Source organism: Aegilops tauschii, chromosome 2 (genome assembly GCF_002575655.3).
Source record: "Aegilops tauschii subsp. strangulata cultivar AL8/78 chromosome 2, Aet v6.0, whole genome shotgun sequence".
Classification (NCBI taxonomy): Eukaryota; Viridiplantae; Streptophyta; class Magnoliopsida; order Poales; family Poaceae; genus Aegilops; species Aegilops tauschii.
In genome coordinates this window covers 360,554,858-360,574,227 of record NC_053036.3, presented here as the reverse complement: position 1 = coordinate 360,574,227, position 19,370 = coordinate 360,554,858, and the positions used below count along the sequence as shown (strand labels likewise).

The 19,370-nt window shown below is 47.1% G+C and overlaps 2 protein-coding genes across 3 annotated transcripts; one reads left to right on the top strand and one right to left on the bottom strand.

Moving 5' to 3' along the window:
* The first annotated feature begins 1,435 nt into the window (after positions 1–1,435).
* On the top strand, positions 1,436–10,639 carry LOC109731838 (uncharacterized). The gene is made up of 11 exons (XM_073507140.1): positions 1,436–1,606; positions 4,364–4,466; positions 4,948–5,902; positions 6,386–6,549; positions 6,667–6,780; positions 6,879–7,154; positions 7,264–7,317; positions 7,530–9,419; positions 9,749–9,830; positions 9,912–10,090; positions 10,177–10,639. The coding sequence occupies exons 1-4, from the start codon at positions 1,436–1,438 to the stop codon at positions 6,432–6,434; spliced, it is 1,278 nt and encodes a 425-aa protein (XP_073363241.1). The 3' UTR covers positions 6,435–6,549; positions 6,667–6,780; positions 6,879–7,154; positions 7,264–7,317; positions 7,530–9,419; positions 9,749–9,830; positions 9,912–10,090; positions 10,177–10,639.
* A 1,221-nt stretch (positions 10,640–11,860) lies between these two features.
* Positions 11,861–18,213, bottom strand: LOC109731841 (uncharacterized). 2 transcript variants are annotated; one of them, XM_020291015.4, is made up of 9 exons: positions 17,961–18,213; positions 16,284–17,866; positions 15,717–15,943; positions 15,290–15,622; positions 14,098–14,344; positions 13,290–13,418; positions 12,969–13,184; positions 12,746–12,869; positions 11,861–12,376 (listed from the first exon to the last, which is right to left on the bottom strand). In XM_020291015.4, the coding sequence occupies exons 2-9, from the start codon at positions 17,817–17,819 to the stop codon at positions 12,138–12,140; spliced, it is 3,051 nt and encodes a 1,016-aa protein (XP_020146604.1). In that variant the 5' UTR covers positions 17,820–17,866; positions 17,961–18,213; the 3' UTR covers positions 11,861–12,137. The 2 variants fall into 2 exon arrangements, with proteins under 2 accessions (XP_020146604.1, XP_020146605.1); XM_020291016.4 differs by having other exon boundaries at positions 17,965–18,109.
* Between the last annotated feature and the right edge of the window lie 1,157 nt (positions 18,214–19,370).

Genomic DNA, 19,370 nt, shown 5'->3' with positions numbered 1-19,370 from the left:
TAACGGCGGCGGGGGGGGGGGGGGGGGGGGGGGAGGGGGTGATATGCACGACAATAGACACTCGTGGGATGTCGGGATCCAGGTGATCCATGGGATCAGGAGGGAAATGACGACGAGGGGGGTGGCTACTGGAGCGGGGTGGGAGGCAGGTGACGCTGGCCAGGCAAGCAGCGCTCACCTTAAAACTGGCAGAAAAATGAGATGTTTTGACGCATGCACGCCTCCGTGGACAGCACGGTCATGCAGATTAAGAATGATAATGGTACATATAGTATACCAATTAATTAAGCTGCAACGGCTAGAAAAACCAACGGCGGGGGTGCTAGTACTCCTACCTCATTTTCTTATTTGGATATATTTGGAAGGAGTAGTTGGTTTTCAGGTCTGGATATCAGATTGGGGTTTTGCTAGGACTACGAACTGGAGGGCCGGACCGGCGAGCATTGATTGATGAATTTACCATAGTAGCGAGCTGTCCTTTCACATGCATACACTGCACAGTGCCCTGCAAACTTTCACCGGACTGGAGCAGGCAGGCATTATGTGCAGTGTCATTTTCCGGAAGGTTATTTTATTTCGCCTTTAATAGCGCGTCCGTGCAGGCAAAGGACCTGTCTCTTCTTGTTTCCGAACTGTGGCTCCTGCTACAGTGGATCTTGGCGCGTGTTTGGAAATAAAAGCAGTTTGCATCTACTACTTCTTTTTCTTTATCTACAAAATACGAGGCATCAAAGACACCGTTTGCTTGGGCATATGTTGTAAGATCTTTGTTTATAGCCACCATGTTGTATAATGCTTGAGCTACCTTCATAGCTTTTTTTTCGTAGCTGGAAAGTCAACTATACCTTCGTACAACATTCCTTATATTATGAGTGTCATGTTTGCAGGAACTATATATATATATATATATACTATAGACCGGAGAAAAAGGATGTTTCGTAAAGAAAAAAATTCATTTTACTACCCTGAAGAAAGTTGGTGGTTCACATACCCCCTGATGTTTTTTTTCCCTTACCATCCTAAACAATCCAATACCGGCCAAAAAACGCCTCTGGGTGGTTTTCCTCTAGCTGGTGCTGACGTGGCAATGGTCAAAGGCGGTTTTGACCTGTGAACGCCGCCGGCCAACCAACCCGGCACCGCTGGTTGCCGCAGGACCTCCATGGAGCTCGCCCCGATCTGCTCCAAATTGCCATGGCCGCCTCCCAAACAACTCGCTATCGGATCCGAGCTCGCTCGATCTAGAGCCCCTCCCCTGATCTCCCTCACGCCTGAGCCCGCCTGGATCTGCCGCCTCACCGCCGGACCCGCTCCTCCCTACCCTGTTCTAGCCGCTGCTGACCATGGCAGGAGTCGGGTCATCGCATACCGAAACAGAACGGTCCGCCGTCACCTTCCTTCCTTGCGTCGCCGTCGTCTGCACTTCGCAGTCCCCATGGCCGGCGCAGTCATCAACACCGGCCTGGCCGCCACCAGCGTCGCTGCCATCCAAACGCACGCCGCCCCCAAGCTCCTCTTCGCGGACTACCAGTGCATCTGTGTCGCCACCGACGCCCTCAAGAGCATCGCCATGGACGCGGCCTTGCTGCTGCTGGTGGTCATCGACGTACATCACCAAGGGAGTTGATGGCTCGGAGCGATGGTTGTCGCCGGCCAACCACCGCGGGCCAAGCAGGGACCCGATTGCTTTTGTTTCCTTTTAACAGGGACCTAATTGCTTTTTAATTTTTTTTACAAGAACCCATTTGCATTAATAAGGGGCTGATTGCTTTTTAAAAAATTGTAGGGACAACTCACCCGCAGGTCAAAACCGCCTTTGACCATTGCCACGTCAGCACCAGCTTGAGGCAAACCACTCAGAGGAGTTTTTTAGCCGGTATTGGATTGTTTAGGGGGTGAGGGAACAGAAAAAAACATCAAGGGTTATGTGAACCATCAACTTTATTCAGGGTAGTAAAATGAACTTTTTTCTTTCGTAAATAACATTTGCCTTTGCAATCTTTTTCTTGTTTGTTTCCCACTAGAAACGGAAGCCAAGATGATGGGGCGATGTACATTCTGTCCCCGACCAAGCGAGCCAGACTCACTTCCTTTGCATTTTGGTGTTACAAGGAAGACTCGTTAAACCTAGTTTTATTTGCTTGCATACATAACAGTCTCCGGAGCCGGATCCCCTGACGTACGGCCACCTGACGTTGGGCCACTGACGCATGGGTCCAGGTCCACACGTCAGTGTGTGCGCCGTACGTCAGAGGAGCCGCGTCCACAGTCTTCATGTATTATTATTTTTTACGACACAACTTTCTAATATATTCATTGTCAATCATGGCAGTATAAAAAATGATAGAGATAATGAAAATTACAACCAGATTCATGGACTACTTAGCGACGACTACAAGCACTGGAGCGAGTTGAAGGCGCGACACCGTCATCACCCCTCCTTCACCGGAATCGGGCAAATCTTATTGTAGTAGACGGTCGGAAGTCATCGTGCTAAGGCCCCAAAGGACCAGCGCACCAGAGCAGCAACCATCGGCAATGAAGAGAGTCGTAGATCAGAAAGATCACACCTGTAACCACACGAACAAAGACGGACAAAAACTGGATCCAAATAGAAGACCAGCACCGAGCGAATCCCGTGAGATCCAACGGAGACACGCCTCCACACACCCTCCGACGATGCTAGACGCACCACCGGGACGGGGATCAAACGTGGGAGACATTATTCCTACCGAGGGACATCGTCACCGCCACACAACCCCAACCAAGACGGTGTACCTAACAAAAACGACATCAGGGTCCCTCCCGCCGGCGAGGGGCCGAGATCCTCCACACCTCCACGGGCCAAAGGCCATGAGAGGGCGGGTGGACCAACGGCGGTGCCGACGGGAGGAAGAAGGAGACTTTTTCTTGAAGAATAGGGGGGGAGCCGGGAAAGAGAGCCCCCCTGACTCCCTAGTCTTCATGTAAATTACCCCCTCCTTTACTAAATATAAGTCATTTTAGAGATTTCAATACAAACTACATATGAATGTATATAAACATATTTTAAAGTATTGATTCACTCATTTTGCTCCGTATGCAGTCCTTCATTGGAATCTCTAAAAAGACTTATATTTAGTAACGGAGGGAGTAATTGACAAATATATTGATGGGCAAAGAAACATGTATATAATGACGGTAAAGCTTTTGCGACTATCTACATTAAAAGCGATATTCCGATTTTGGCGGAAGGAGGATAAAAACATAGATTTCCTAATGATAAAAAAAGATGGTTGCACATATTTTGTGCCGTATTTAACAAATACTCCTCCGTTCCATAATGCTTGTCGTGGTTTTAGTTCGTGCTACCTCCATCCTAGTTTATTGGTCCTTTTTGTAATTTGTGCCAAAGTTTGACCAAAGATTTAACTAATAAAATGTTAATGCATGTCAACAAAAAATATATCGTTGGGTTCGTATTTGAACATAGTTTTCAATGATATAATTTTTTATGACATACGTGAACATTTTATTAGTTCAATCTATGATCAAAATTTGGCACAAGATACAATGAGGACCAATAAATCAGGACAGGCGTAGTATTATGGAACGGAGGGAGTACTACGGCTTATATGATAAACATAATTGCATTAAACGTGTTTGAATGATAAATGGGTCTCTCAGTGGAACGAGATCCTCTTACGTAAGACAAACTACTGCTGAGGGACGTAGATGCGTACAGCCCGTTCTTTTCGCATCCAACGGCGGGAGATGAATTCTGTTAAAACACAATGCACTGTATGATGTACGAATTACACGATGTATTGCTCATGTGCAAAGGCACGTATATATGATGTACAAAGATGGGCCATGACCTCAACTATACAAAAACTAGGGTTCAGGAGGGAGGGGGCGGGCGGCTCAGGGTGGTGTTCGGGCGAGGCCGCGGCTAGGGAAGCTGCGGCGGCTAGGGTTAGACGGCACGGCGGCGGGTGGAGCAGCGGCTGCGGGCGTGACGGGAGGGTCGCGGGCGGCGGCGGCGGCTGGGAAGTGAGAAGCGGCGGCGGCGGGCGCGGGCGGCGGCGGCTGGGAAGTGGGAAGCGGCAGCGGCGGGCGCGACGGGAGGGCGCGGGCGGCGGCGGCGGCTTGGAGCAGTGGTGGCGGCGACGCGGGGTAGACGCGCGGCGATGGAGTGGAAGTGAGGAAAGAAACCTAAAAAACTGATACCATATATGATGTATGAATTGCACGATGTATTGCTCATGTGCAAAGTCACGTATATATGATGTACAAAGATGGGTCATGACCTCTACTATACAAAGCAACTAAAAGGTCGGCTCAATACATAAATATGCACAACATATATACTCAACACGCACAGCTCGCCGGCACGTCCAGCTCCACGGTCGTGGTCGGCTGCACCACGCCGTACAGGCTGCTCTCAACCAGCCCTCGTATCGTGCTGGCCACCGCGCTGGTCCTCTGTGCCGTCGAGAGACAAACATGAACAAGAACGCAGAAACACGAAGACATCGACGATGGCATCGCCATAGACTCTTCCTCCGGTGCTACCACAGTCTTTCCTCAAGGGGCCACTCGTAAACGGCGACGGAGCCTCGGCTGGAAGGGCTTCTGTGAGGCCTCAGAGTCAGACTCGTACTCCTCTCGAAGGACACGACCAGCGTACGCTAGGGCGGAAATTGAACATATAAACCCTTCTAAGTACCCGCTCACCTGGGGCACTCGCGTCGCTCCTTCGATCTCGTTCACCCGATCTACATCGCTGGAAAGTTTTCTGTCTTTTTCATCTCTCTGTCAAATATCCCACCGTCTGTCTTAACTCACGCAATGAATTTGGGTTCTGGTGCATGACAACTGGGCCAGGCAACTGCGTGGGACCAGCGCTGCAGTGTGCGGTTTGTGCGTGCACTCGTGTGCAAAAAATAGATGATATGCGGTGAAAAGTGGGGTGGACTGGAGCACTCGTCGCCCACACCCAATCCGCCAATCGTGGCACCTCGCAAACCCTACCCCTTTCCACCAATCCTCACAGCCGCCACAAGTCTCCCTCTTCCTCCATCCTCCCCTCCCGCATCCCATCCCCTCTACGCGGCGGCGGCGACAGCAGCTGTGGGCGCGCAGCGGCAGGCGTAGGCGGGCGGTGCAGGGAGGCGGACGCGGTCGGGCCACGGCGGCGGCAGGCGTGGGTGGCTGCGGAAGGGCGCAGCGGAAGCGAGCAGCGCCGGGCGTGCGCGGGGCGGCGCTGGAGGGCGCGGGGCAGGGCGCGGCCGGCGCGTGCGGTGCGTGAACGAGGCGCGCATGGGGCGGCCAGGCGGGGCGAGCAGCAGCTTGGCGGCAGTAGCGCGCGCGGTTGGCGCCCAGAAGCAGCAGCGGGCTCGCGCGGGCGGCACGGGGCGCGGCGTGCAGAGCCGACGGGCGGTAGCGGGCGGGGCACATGCGGCCGGGCTCGTGCGCGAGGCGCGGCCAGGGCGTGGCCTGAGGCGCCTAGGGTAGTTGGTGGTGGCTCGCCTTCCGTCCTCGAGCCCCACGCCCGTCCTTCTCTCTGCATCGCCTCCTCTTCCTCCCCTCCAGGCCTCTCCACCGCGTCGTCACACCTAAACACCGGCGGGATGAGAGTGAGGGCGGCGAGGGAGAGAGAGACAGGAGGGGATTCGTGGCGCCAGGGGCTATGGCGGCGGCAACATTGGGAAAGGCAGGGGAGGAGGAGGCAGTGGCCGCTGATGGAGAGGTGCCTCTCCTGCCATCAAGATGCATCCAGAATGGTGATGACGAGCGGCCGATCAGTGTGGCCATGGTCTTACGAACGACAGAGGCTTCTCTCCCCCCGCCTCTCCTCTTGCCTCTCCTCCTGCCTCTCCTCCAGGTCACAGCTGAACCTCATTGGAAAGAGATCGGCCTGGTACCTTTCCTCCCACTCTCCTTCTTCTCCTCATGCCCGTCCTTCTATGTATTCTACATTTACCAATGGACAAGAATGACACTTCAGATATGAGATTATTGTTGTTGTAGCTTTTCATTATAATTTTCTTTTACTTCTGTTGATCTATGTAAGAAATTAGTTTTATTTGCCCATGATACTGCTGAAAAACTTGTTCACTTCAAATAGTAAATCATATCCTGTCATTATTCAAGAGGTAAACTGAGGAAAAGAAAGTATCAAGAAAGCAACCATTGTGTATATATCTTAGTATATATTTGCCCATCGTTCTACAAGATGCTAATTGCTTCAGCTTTGGCTTAACTTGTTGCTTGGCTCCTGAAACTGAGCACATGTTGGTATTTCATTGTTGTACTGGTGTATGCAAGGGTTATTTTCGTGCAGAGGTTTTGAACTGTGATTTTCTTCTCTTTCAAGTCTAAAGCATTCGACTGATAATTTCAGGCAGGCATTTCGATTTTCTGTCATGCTTCTAGATATCAAACGTGGCTGAGAAAGTTCCATTTTTAAAAGGGGCTGGAGCTCCATGGCTTACAGATCTAACGACCCCTGATGCTCTTTGCATATTTCCCATGATAACATCAATGTTCGTCATGCTTCCCTTTGAGGTATGTGTTCAATTCTTCTTATCTAAATGTATGTTTGTTCTTGGGCTACAAAATTTGAGATGCCATTTATTGCATCCTTCAACTATTTTTCCTGCTGAACCTGCCGGCTCGACCCAGGAGCGGCAGGTGCAGATGCGTGTGCGAGGAGCGCCGTCGGTCGACCAGCGTTCTTTCTTCGTCAGGAAGGGTGCAGCCTGCTACTCAAGCCCCTCTCCTTCGCTCCTTGCAGAGGTACATCGACCTTCTCCTTCCCCGTTTATCTTGCCCTGTTGTGCTCTTGCCATAGCTGCTCCTAACCCAAGCTTTCGCCGCTCCTCAACTCTTAGCAGGAGAGGCATGGGCACCACCACACTTGAGAGATGGACGAGGACATGAAGCTTTCGTGGAGAGGACGAGGTGGCCGCCGCAGCACCCCCACGCCGCGGACGCGGAGATTCCCATCCTGTCTGCCCCCGATAACCACTTCGGCGGCGCCATGAACGGAAACAATCGCCTCTTCATGGCAGGCGCAGACCGCATGGTCGTCTTCCTCTCCGGCTTCTTCTACACCATCAGACTCAGACCCTCTCCCGCTCCCTCTCCCTCTGCATCTCTATAAAAATATGGTAAGCATTTCTTCAGAGTATCACTATTGACTGATTTGGTTCCTTCTGTATTGACCTGTGCAAAATAGGGTCAATGAAATCAGAGTATTGACCTGTATTGCATTTGTAGCTCAGGTCAACTAGGAGATGATGCAAGCCAAGGCGCTCACACCGATTTAAGATGGTATATTCTGAACTTCCTTTGGTTTATGAGACAAAAAGGATGTTATATCTGCATGCTACTACAGTTTAGGCATTGATGTTATTTGAGCATCTTTTGGTCCTGATGCCATATTTATTGCAGTTACAAAATTATTAACATTAATTTTTATTTATCATTTGTTGATCTAATTTTTTAGACCAAAATGAGAAGCCATCCTTTTATTTTCATTTCAGGTGTGGGTGATCAATAGAAGACAAATGAATACACTGATGGAAGGCCATGTCAAAGTACCTTTCTATTTTGTATTTTATTTTTGTTTAGGATCTACTATAATTTCCCAAAAAGTTTTTATTCCTGAAATTCATTGTACATACATGCTTGGTTTTACTTCAGTTAATATATAATGGGCATTCTATAATTACTAAGAACTGATATGTGAGAGTGTGCCTCCCTGTTTTTGAAAAGATAACTACTTTTGGTTATAGATCATGACTAGATTAAGTAGGCTTATATAATAATTTTTCATTGTTCCACTCATAGAAACTTAACTGCTGCAATGTTAATACATTATAGTCATCCTTCACGACCTTGTGATTGGCTGCCATGTCTGCGCAATATCCTGTGACATGTCGTATGGTTATTTTTTGCAACAAAGGTACCTTGTGGTCAGCGGACTTGCCAAGGTAGCGGTGTTTGACCTAGGGTTGTGGCCATCATTATGCTTGATCGCGAGATGGCACTATCCCCTGCGTTGCTGTGGTCATTGATGTGGGAGGAACGATCGGTCATCGCTCGATCTCAAGATGACCATGACACCTAGGCTGTGGTCATGTGGCCGCTGCCGACGGGGAAGCATTCCCATTAATTCTGAATCTGCAAGTTTGGAATCATCTCCCCCATTCAGCTAAGCTACACATATTTTGCTTCTATTTTTTTCTTTCTAGGTCTCGGACCATCTCCATTCTGGTAAATACCTCATCACATAAACGTCATTGGTCCCTGGTGTGCCCATTCCCTTCCTTACTTTCTCCATATTGGTTATGATGCATGGTCTCTTTCCAGCTATGAGAAATGATATACTGCATACTGCATACTAATGATAGGATAGATGATTTATGATGTACTATTTTAGATAACGGTACTAAGTTTTTATTCCATAGATGATATTTGGTTTTATTCTACATTTTTTTTCCTTTGCAAAGATAGATATTATAAGAGATAAATAGCATGTACATGTTAACCTTTTTTTGCGGGGATGTACAGGTTAACCTTATATAGCCTTTTTTATGAGCGATAATCTAACACTTACAAGATCATCTTAGGATTTCCTAATGGATCCTGTACACATTCCACCAAGGATTATTTTAGATGCTATGCTGAAAGACACTATAGCTCCCAAAATCTTTATACTACACCCAGCCTACAGGAAACGTTGGTATAGAGACTGTGACTGAGTTTTATCCATTTCTGCAGCACTTGCCAAAGAGCACTGTCAAGAGATTTGTTTTTCGGTCTGAGTCATCTTGCTACTTTTTCAGGTTTATTTACATATGAAATCACCATAATTTTTGCCATGGCTCTGGTTCTAGATATAGTGCTTAAAAGCACTATCCCATCCTGATTATTTCCATACAGTTTTTTGTCTCACTGAATATCGTCTTCGAGAACTGGGCAATCTTTGAGTCCATGAAGAGCACTCGCACGGTCAAGCACCATGAGATCTTCATCCGCAACGCCGAGTGCGTTGTGCTCTTCACAGACCTTGAAGATGAGGCCAGAGAGATCCGCCGCCTACTGGGTTCGATCGGATGCCATCGATTTCACCCACCGCCAATGACGACAAGGCCGGTGGCTTTGGCATTGAGCGATATACTTCACCTCACACGTGAAGAAATAAGATTTTTGAGGATTAGGATTATTAATGAAATATAATGAGCATCTTTTACCACCAATGGCCTATGAAGTCTCACCGTATTAAGACACATGCATCACTGTTAGTCATCCAAGCAAAACCACAGTCAGATAAATCAGCTTAATTATTCTACTACTTCTTTCAGATGACAGCTGTTAAACAAGAGGAGGTAGACACAACCAGTGATACCAGCGGTGACCAATTACCAATGGTAATTCTGAAAAACATACTTATGATTGATCAGTCTTTTTTTATCACTTATGCATGCAAGTTGATCAATTATGTAATAAAACAAATTCTTTCAGGGTCCAGTAGGTGTTCTGTTTGCTATTCATTAATGCTCTGATTTATTTGCTGTTACATGTAAAAGCACTGCTTACTGCTTCCCACTGACCATATACAATAGATAGTCTTTTCTATCTTTCACGAGTACACACAAGCTAATTAGCCCCTCTGTTTGTTTATGTTGTCCTCTATTTGCTATTGCAAACTCTTACCATGATCTCCTTATCTATTCAACACAAACGAACCACTTGTCAGAAGCACAATAAGGCATACGAGTAAATTCATCGCCCATGGAAAGCAAACTCAATCCAAAAGTTCAAAGGCAAGAAAATCCATGGTAAGAGCTACATTACTCTTCTCATTCCATCAACTCTCGCAACAACTACTAAAAGATATAACTTTGTACAACTTAACATAGGTGAGCCTTGCATCCACTACTTAGATGAGTTTAGTCACCACATTGTGTGGGCCAACACAGTTAAGCTCTACAACCATAATGTCCGTACACTGCGAAAGATCATCCGCAGCACCACCACGCCTGATAACTACTATGTGTGCCACATGACAGAAACATTTGCAACACAAGGCAAAAGAATGGTAGTCCTTTGCAATTACTCTGTCCGGTTTCATATAATAGCATGGTATAAAATGATATAGTGACTAACCTTTACTATTATTTTCAGTACTTTAGCGTTCCTTTTTCTAGGGGTTCCATTTCCCACACATGGATGCTGACCATGGTGAACTGCCAATCACTACTGGAGACGGAACTGCCGCTGTCACGGCCCGCTTTATCAAGGGTGTTGACAAAAGGGCAACCATCACTGAAGGCTGGAGCGACTTCTTCCGTCAGGCACACATGAACGAAGGGCAAGTATACGCTTTCGCCTTCAAATGCACTTCCAAGGGACTGTGCCTGATCGTCTACTCAATATAAGCAAGTTGCAAGAGCCCCTTGTTATATAACTTAGTATTAGTATAGATACCTACCAAGACTTCCGTGTTTATCATCCTTTTGGATCTTATGTAATCCCCTAAGACCATCCTGTGCATTTAGCTATCGGTTATTTGCTGCTTAGACTGCTATGTGGTATGCTTTTGAAACAACCTTGATGGAAGAAATATATGCTATCATCTTTAAGTGCACATCCAAAGACCTTTGCATGATTGTCTATCCAATCTAAACAGATCAAAAGAATCATTTTCTACATGACTTATTGAATCATTTCCAATCTTATGTACTAACTGCGTATAGAATGAGCTATTCTTTTCGAATAACAATATGTTAATGCATGCTCTTACAATAATTAGCTTACACTCGGCCTTTGCGCCATTGGCGCAACGGGTCATCTAGTGCAGAGAACGAGTGCGGCGGCCGAAGCCAGACCCCTCCTCCTCTCGGAGGACACGGCCGGCGTGCGCCAGTGCGGCGACCACGACGAGAAGAGCGCTAGTTGAGAGCGGCCTGGACGAGGACGGCGTCGGCGTGGTACAGCCGACCACGACCCTGAAGCTGGGCGTGCCGGCGAGCTAACTCATCCGTTGTGTTTTCACCCGGTTTCACCTCCTGCTGTTGGATGCGAAAAGAACGGCCTACACGCATCAACGTCCCTCGGCAGTAGTTTCTCCTACGTCAGAGGATCTCGTTCCCTCTCGGTGTCTGAATCTGGAGATGCACCCACGGAGCCGCCGTTCAATGAATGAGTGCTTTATGCAAGGGACACAAACAAGAGCCAGTTGGGAAGGACCAAGTGATTATCATTGTCCGGACAGTACTGACAGAGAAATCACGCTTGGATTTGTACAGCTGGTCCTTGCCTTAAGCTCCATTAATGAGTGTACGAACACTGCATTTGCTATCTGTCTTCCTGTTCTTAAACATCAAGCGCCTCTTCTTTTCTTTTTCTTTTTTTGAGTCGAAGCGTAGGATCGTCATTTTCCCCTTTTTATTTCCCGGTGTCCTTTTGCTAGTGCTATGGCCCTCGGCCCGTTAGGAGGCCCAGGTGGCCCCAATCCAGTTTCTCGTTGTTGGATGCCAATTCGATTTTCTGTGTATAGCACATGAGGGTTACAAGATTGAAAATTTCTTTTTCCAAAAAAGAAATGGATCTATTAGGCAAGTCATGGATCTTCCATCTAGAAAGGAAAAGGAAAGAAAGAAAACGGCCAGTTCAGACATAACAATAACAAAAGAAGCCTGCTTAACGCATGTCTGGTGACGAAAGCATGTGCCACACATATAAGTGGCCTGGGAGATGGTGTGCTAGTACTTCACTGAACTAGTTTCTTTCCAAGTATTTCAGAGAGACAGACTGGAATCATAAACTAGGCACAGCCGTAGGGACGGAGCGTCTCGTAGGACATACATACATCAGTACTGGGTACACTTCTTTATTGGCAAAGGGAGAACTGGATACAGCTTGTTTAACCTTAGCACCCAGAAAAACAAAAGGATGTAGACCAAAAAGCTTTGACGGGAAAAAATTATGCACTCAAAATGGACCTCAGACCGTTTCTAATGTGCGGCACCACACATGCATAACGATTATTCACCAAATGGCTGAAGAGGTGTAATTAAGACCTGTTGTTTTTCTGCATGGTAGGAGATCAGAAGTTCTGATGGCTATGCAAAGAATCTACATGTTCAGAGCGGAGACTTGATGGGGTCTCGCTGCAGCGCCTTCTTCACGAGCTCAGTTTGCTCCTGCACATGGACAGTATAGAAACCTGTAGCTGTGGCTGCAGAAGGGGCCCTTCCAACATACTTGATATCATCTATGCTGCCACGACCGAGCGCCCTCATCGCAGTCAGCAGGCGAGGATTGATGTAGGTATACGCCCCCATGTTCATCGGTTCTTCTTGGCACCAAACAATCTCGGCATCTGCAAAACAGAAACACGCAGACAGTATATACTTTTAGTGCTGCTAGGCTTCATCATCTTTTTGGTGGTTATTACTAGAATTCACTAGAGCATACAATATGAGGTATCTCATACTCACAAGTATACTGGATCAACAAAAATGTTTTTTTAACTAGAAACAGGTATCCTGGTTAATAAAATACATAGTCCTGCCTACTTGACCGATCACTTCCTATTGTTCTGTACCCCATTTCAAATAAAATTGGCATATAAGGTAGAAGAGTTTATCTACCTACATGCAAACCTTGTATGTTTTCACGAAGAGAAAAAGGACTACTCGATATAGCAACGCAATGGAAATATTTGAGCAAGGTATTTTTTGCCACATACTTGGATATCTCTTCAGCTCGCGCTGAATGAGGTCATAGGGGAATGGACAGAGCTGCTCAACTCTACATATTGCGACATCATTGGAATCCGACTTCTTTCTTTCTTCATCCAATTCATAGTACACCTAGATCATAGCAAAGTTAGTTATAAAATAAGTAGGTGAAGAAGCTGAGTTTGCAACTTTGTTGGACGTATAGCTTCCAGCAAGTATAACATAACCTACCTTTCCAGAACAAAGAACTAGACGTCTGATTCCTTCCTCAAGGTCCTTATGGTCATTCCGGTCTTTTATTAGACGCTTGAAGCGTGTCCCTTGCTTATCAAATCCAGGGTGACCAGCAAGATCATCGAATTCAGATAGACTGGATTTGCAGTCCTTGTGACGGAGGAGATTCTTTGGAGACATCACAATTAAAGGCTTTCTGAAATCCCGGTGTATCTGCAAACAGAGGAAGATACAGGTTAATGCACCGAAAGATGGTTGCGAAGGGCAGGAGGGCAGGAGGACGGGGTGGGGGGAGGGAGGTTGTATTATTATATTCACCTGGCGACGCAGCACATGGAAATAGTTTGCAGGAGTTGTGACATTCACGACCTGCCAGTTGCACTCCTGGATTTGCTTCCTCAGTGTTGGATCCATCTCAGGTATAACATAGGGGTTATCATCACTCATCTGCAATCATGGACATTCTTAAAAAGGAATATAGCTAAACCAAAAGGTAGCAGCATTTAAGATCTCCATGACCCAGGCCTAGGAAAGAAACTTCATAGTTGCAGAATTTGTTGGTTCTGCAGGTTTGTATTTATATTAACAAAATATGCAATTTAACATATTTGGCAAGTATTTCAATGAACTATCTTCAAAATGCTTCACCAATGCTACATGGATTTTGGCTCTCACGTGTTGTGAAGTACAACCCATAAATTGCATGATACAGAAGTCCAACTAAGAATCAAGTTTGGTGTAGTTGCAACTTTCTATAGAACTCAGAAGTAGAGGAAGCACAATACAAATGTTGCGCAATTAACATGCACTCTCATGAAAAGAGGTTTGCCTATGAGGTATTTAGCTTTGTCCTCGTTAGGTCATGCGAACAGGAAAGCCATAATAAGCAAGAAAGTGGAGGGAAAAAAATACATTTTGCCAGTAAATGGGGAATATTTATATAAATAGTGTGGTGTATGGTTATGGCAGTTCCAGCACTGTGCGTGTATACCATGATAAAATTGTGTAAGAGCTAATTTACAGTAAGTGCTCTCCTCATATGTTCCTTTTATGTGCATATAATACAGGTACTTTAAATGGAAGAGATACTTGTGTCCACATCCTTGCAACCTGGGCAAAATGATACCTGAAGGAAGCGCTCCATTCTCGCACTAGAATGTTCAGGCCCTTGACCGTCATATCCATGAGGAAGGCAGACAACAAGCCCAGTCTGGCGGAGCCATTTTGCCTCTCCGCTACTAATGAACTGATCAAATATCACTTGAGCCCCATTTGAAAAATCGCCAAACTGTGCTTCCCATAAAACCAGTGAGTTTGGGTTCTCCATTGAATAACCTAACTCAAAGCCCAGAACAGCAAATTCTGACAGGGAACTGTGCAAATTATAGCACACATCAGGTGATGGTAAACCAGATCAATTAAAAAAGGGAAATACATCAAGAGACAACATCAGTATATATATATTTAAATAATTATTTAAATGACAAGCTTATATTCAGATGACAAGGTTATGACGTCGTAAAGTGCACCCCAAGTAGTCTCTACCTAAAATTACTAATTTAGTCAGTTCAGAGAATATAACAATTTGCTAAGAATTTCCTCTTCGTTTCCTCGCTTCAGATTTTCTTAACAGTTCCAGACAATTATGAGCATGTAGAAATCAACCTTCTAAACCAACTTTGTTTTGGGTCTACCAATTATTCCAAGATGGTGTTTAGTTAGTCATTTTCTATTTCTCTAGATCATCCCAGGACATATAATGCTCCAAAATTATACAACATGCATTTAGCCATGATTCCATCCCTGAGCAACATGTCTGCTACACATGCCACATGTGCTGCTCAATTCAACAGGTACAAAACTTGTTGCATACCTCAGCTGCTAAAAAATCATGAGAATGTATCAGCAAAAAACACCAATTATTTGGCTAAGGACAAATTTTTGGAGCCTTAGCATGCCAAATTGCATCTTCAGTAATACTGGCCCCAATTTGTTTATGTTCTAACCGTTCTCCTTAGAAATAAAAAGGGTATTGTCAATTCTCCATTCCAGAGTTGACAATAATGAGCATAATTGGTCAGTTATGTGTCCACTGTCAAATACTGGTGGATCAAGCCAGCCTTAAGCTTTCTCTTATGTATATGGATATAAAATCAATCACTATGTACAACATAAAACCAACATTATAACTAAACTAGCTGATACAGTTTTCAGTCTATCTGCTTATGGTGATTTCATGTTTCATCATATAAGAAATCTAACTGAAGTAACCCATGTGCACCCCTAACTGGAACAAGTTAGCAGACTACAATTCTTACCTGTTGCTTACAGTAAATAGTTCCTCATTCTGGTTCATGACAAGATTATCAAGTGGGCAGTACTGCTCTCCAGTTTCTTGGTCATGGATGACAGAATGGCGGTGGCTGAATGTACCTCTCTCAACATCCTGGCCACTTAACCTGACATGGTTCCCCTCAATTATAAGAGTTGCAAAAGCAAGTGCTTCACCCACTGCCCAGTCAATGCCTTCCCCAGTCTCAATCATTTGGCGACGCAAATCAAAAATCTTCTTGACAGCCCTGTGAGGTTTGAATGTTTCTGGCAGTGTTGTCATGGCTTCACCAACACGTTTTAGAATCTCTGGCTTGACACTGCATTGTTGCAAATGCATTACATCAAATACACTCACACAAAATGTGGAGGGAAACACAGAAACTACCAAACTGGAAGGAAAGAATCATTTACCCGGTGTTTCGGATACGTGAAATCTGTTCTGGGGACTTAAACCCAGTCCAGTAAGCTGAAAGCCAGTCCCTCTTGTTGGGGATATCGTCTTTGCTCTTTTTGAATTCCTCATTCAGTATGGTGCTGACCTTCTTGTGTATCTTGTCAATATCTTCCTTGGAGATCTTCCCCGATTCTAACAGCTGGTTTTGATATATCTCAAGCGCACTTGGGTGGTTCCTAATCACCTGATTCAGATAGAAAGATATATCTTAAGTTGCTTGTATAGTAATATCGCTATTTTATTACGCAGAATCAGTTTTATTGCTGATTCATGGCAATCTTTCTAGTTCTGTTTACCAATAGATAAGTAAAATACTTAAGGCGTCTTAAGGCTCACAGTTATGTCTACTAAATGATAATTAGCCAGAGTTCCAAAGATGGTGTTTAGTCAAAAGTAAGGAATAATCAGGACTAAAATTAAGAATGAAAAGGCCAAATGCATATAGAATTGTGTGCCAGATCATAATCATAATGGTGTTTTCCTTTTTTCTTTCCTTTGGGGGCGGGGTGGGGTCTGGACAATACCTTGTACATTTTAGGCTGGGTGAAGGAGGGCTCGTCAATCTCATTATGCCCAAATCGACGGTAGCATACAATATCCACCACTACATCAGAATGAAATGTTTGCCTCCACTCCGCAGCAAGTTCACAAGTATGAACCACAGCCTCCAAGTCGTCACCGTTCACATGGAAAATTGGAGCATCCAATGCTTTGGCTACATCTGTACAATACTGTGAAGATCTCCCTGACATCGGATCAGTAGTGAATGCAACCTGATTATTGACCACAAGATGAATTGTTCCACCGGTGGTGTAGTTTGGAAGTGCACTCAGATGCAGGGTCTCATACACAACACCCTGCCCTGAGAAGCTTCCATCACCATGCAATAGCACCCCTAGATTCTTGGTCCTGTCAAGATCATTGGAATAGTACTGCTTTGCTCTGGTCTTCCCAGCAACAACAGGATCGACTGCTTCCAAATGACTTGGATTTGCAACCAACGATAGATGGATATGTTTCCCACCTCTGGTAGGCCTATCATATGAAGTTCCTAGATGGTACTTGACATCGCCTGTCCCTGTATACAAACCCTCCCCCTCATTGACAGGCTTGGTACCACCACTAAACTCGCTGAAGATCTGTCGCAAGGGCTTACGTACGACGTTTCCCAAGACATTGAGCCTGCCTCTGTGTGGCATCCCAATGACAATGCTCTCTACACCAAGATCAGCTGCCCTGTCAAACATCTCCTTCATACCAGGAATCAGTGTCTCTGCACCTTCCAGGCCGAAACGCTTTGCAGTGGTCCACTTCTGTGCCAGGAAATTCTCAAACTGCGTACTCCAGATGAGCCTGTCGAGCATGACCTGGCGACGATCATAGGTGTACTCCCTTGGGTTAACTGTCTCGATCCTCTCCCTCAGCCAGTTGCACTTTTCGCGGTCAGGTATGTGCATGTACTCGTAACCAATGGTGCCACAGTAGGCCTGCTCCAGGCGTCCCAACACAGAACGAAGTGTCTGCACAGGCCGATTCTCCGACAAGAACCCAGCCATCCTCCACACCCCGAGGAAGAACTCCCGATCCAAATCAGACTCAGAGAAGCCGTAGAACGCCGGGTCCAGGACATCCGGAACCGGGCGCTGCTCCAGCCCGAGAGGATCGAGCTTGGCCTTCATGTGGCCGCTCACCTGGTACGCGCGCACGAGCAGCAGCAGCCTCATGCTCTCCTGGATCGTCTGGCCGGATATGCCGGGGGACGTGGCGGCCTGCCCGACAAAGTTCCGGAAGAAGTTGTCCCAGGACTCGTCGACGGAGGTCGGGTCCGCCTCCCACGCCCGCTGCAGCTCCTCGAGGTACACGCTGCTGGTGCCATCGAGGAAGCTGTCGGTGAGGCGCGAGAGCGGCACGGCGCGGGGCTCAGGCGCCGCGTACCGCCGGGGGAGCGTCGAGTGGAAGTACCGCGGCGCGGGGCCGGCGAACGGGCTCGCCGGAGCGCGCGACAGGCTCCTCCGCAGCGCCACCCGGGCTAAACCCGACGCGGCCCGGAACAACCCCATTTTCAGATCGAATTTCCTCTCCCGACGCCAAATCTAGCCGCGGAAAACTGGACGGGGTTGGGGTACCGATCCAAGAGAAACAGAGAATTAGATCATCAGGAGAAAAGATCGGAGCAGTCCAAACAAGTTAGGGTTCGTTACCTACGTCCCGATTCTTCGGTGGAAGAATGCCTGGAGCGGGTTCCACCCACGACGCCGCCGCGAGGGGAAGAGGAAAAAGATGGACGTGGATAAAAGGGAAGATGGGGATATATTCGATAGTTTCCTTGGATGTTTTCGCGAACAAGGCGTTGATGTATAGAGAATACTATTTTGGGTCCTTCCCGTGCTAATTGTTCATACTTTTGTTATGTGATGCTTAGAGCGGTATACAACTGTCCTGTAAATTTCGTTTATAGTATCTTGTAAACAAAATTTACGGGACGGTGGCCTCCTCGCATGATAGATTTTGTTAAATGTCGTCAGATTTGTACTCGATTTCAAACATAGATAGCTCCACAAGCCTTCGCGTCATAGCCATCACCGTAGTTCCACAAACATAGTTCATACATACAAGCAAATTAAACTACTAGATAGATAGTTTCGCACATAGCACACCGATAGATAGGTCAAACTGAAACAACTAGACTAGATAGTTCATACTAGCATCTACTCGTCGTCGGAGTCGCCGAAGTCGTCCTCACGGGGCGGGGGCTCGTTGCCGTGGAGGGTGTGGTAGATTAGCGTGCCGGAGAGGGTCGAGGCGAGTTGGTACTCCTCCCGGAGCGCCGGCACGCGCGCAGCCGCCGCTGCATCTCAGGCGGCGGCGGCCTCCTTCGCCGCCCACCACGCACGCTCGGCCACCCGGGGGCGCTAGATGGGCAGATCGAACATCTGCCCGAGGCGACGGATAGTCTCCGACCCGGCGCTACGGGACTGCGCGTCACAGCGGCGCGCCTGCTCCTTGTGCCTTTTCGACACCGGAGGGCGTAGGAGGAGCTTCCGGCCTCATCGTCCTTGCGTTGCTTGCGGGCATCGAACCCATTGCGGCCGCCGAACCCCCCACGGCACCCGAACCCCCCGCCGCCGCCAAACCCGGATCCAACGGACACCGTCTCCGGTGGTCAAATGCGTCGCAAAACGTCGCCGGAGGTGTAGGGATTTATCGCCAGAGAATGGATTTCGCGGGGGAGGTGGATGTGGGGATTGCGGGACGGGAACGCTAAAATGCACCGGCGCCCGCATTATGGAGGAATGGAGGGAGGTTTACGGGCCGAGCCCTTTTTACCGGACCTTGTCGGACCTTTTTTTTGCCCATCCGTAAAACGGCCGGAAAACGCACTTCGCCGGACTTATATGGGATCTACTAGATATGCTCTTAACTCTTTTTCCTATGGAATCACTGTACATCTCACTATGTCAAGTTTTTGGGCTTTTGGGATGAACGTCTCTTTCACCGTTGGATTTGAGCACGAATCTTAGAGCACAAGACAACAACCACGTCAGCGAACGAAATCATTCAAAAAAAAGGCAGACGTCGTGAACGCATACACTCGTCTTCGCACCACTCAT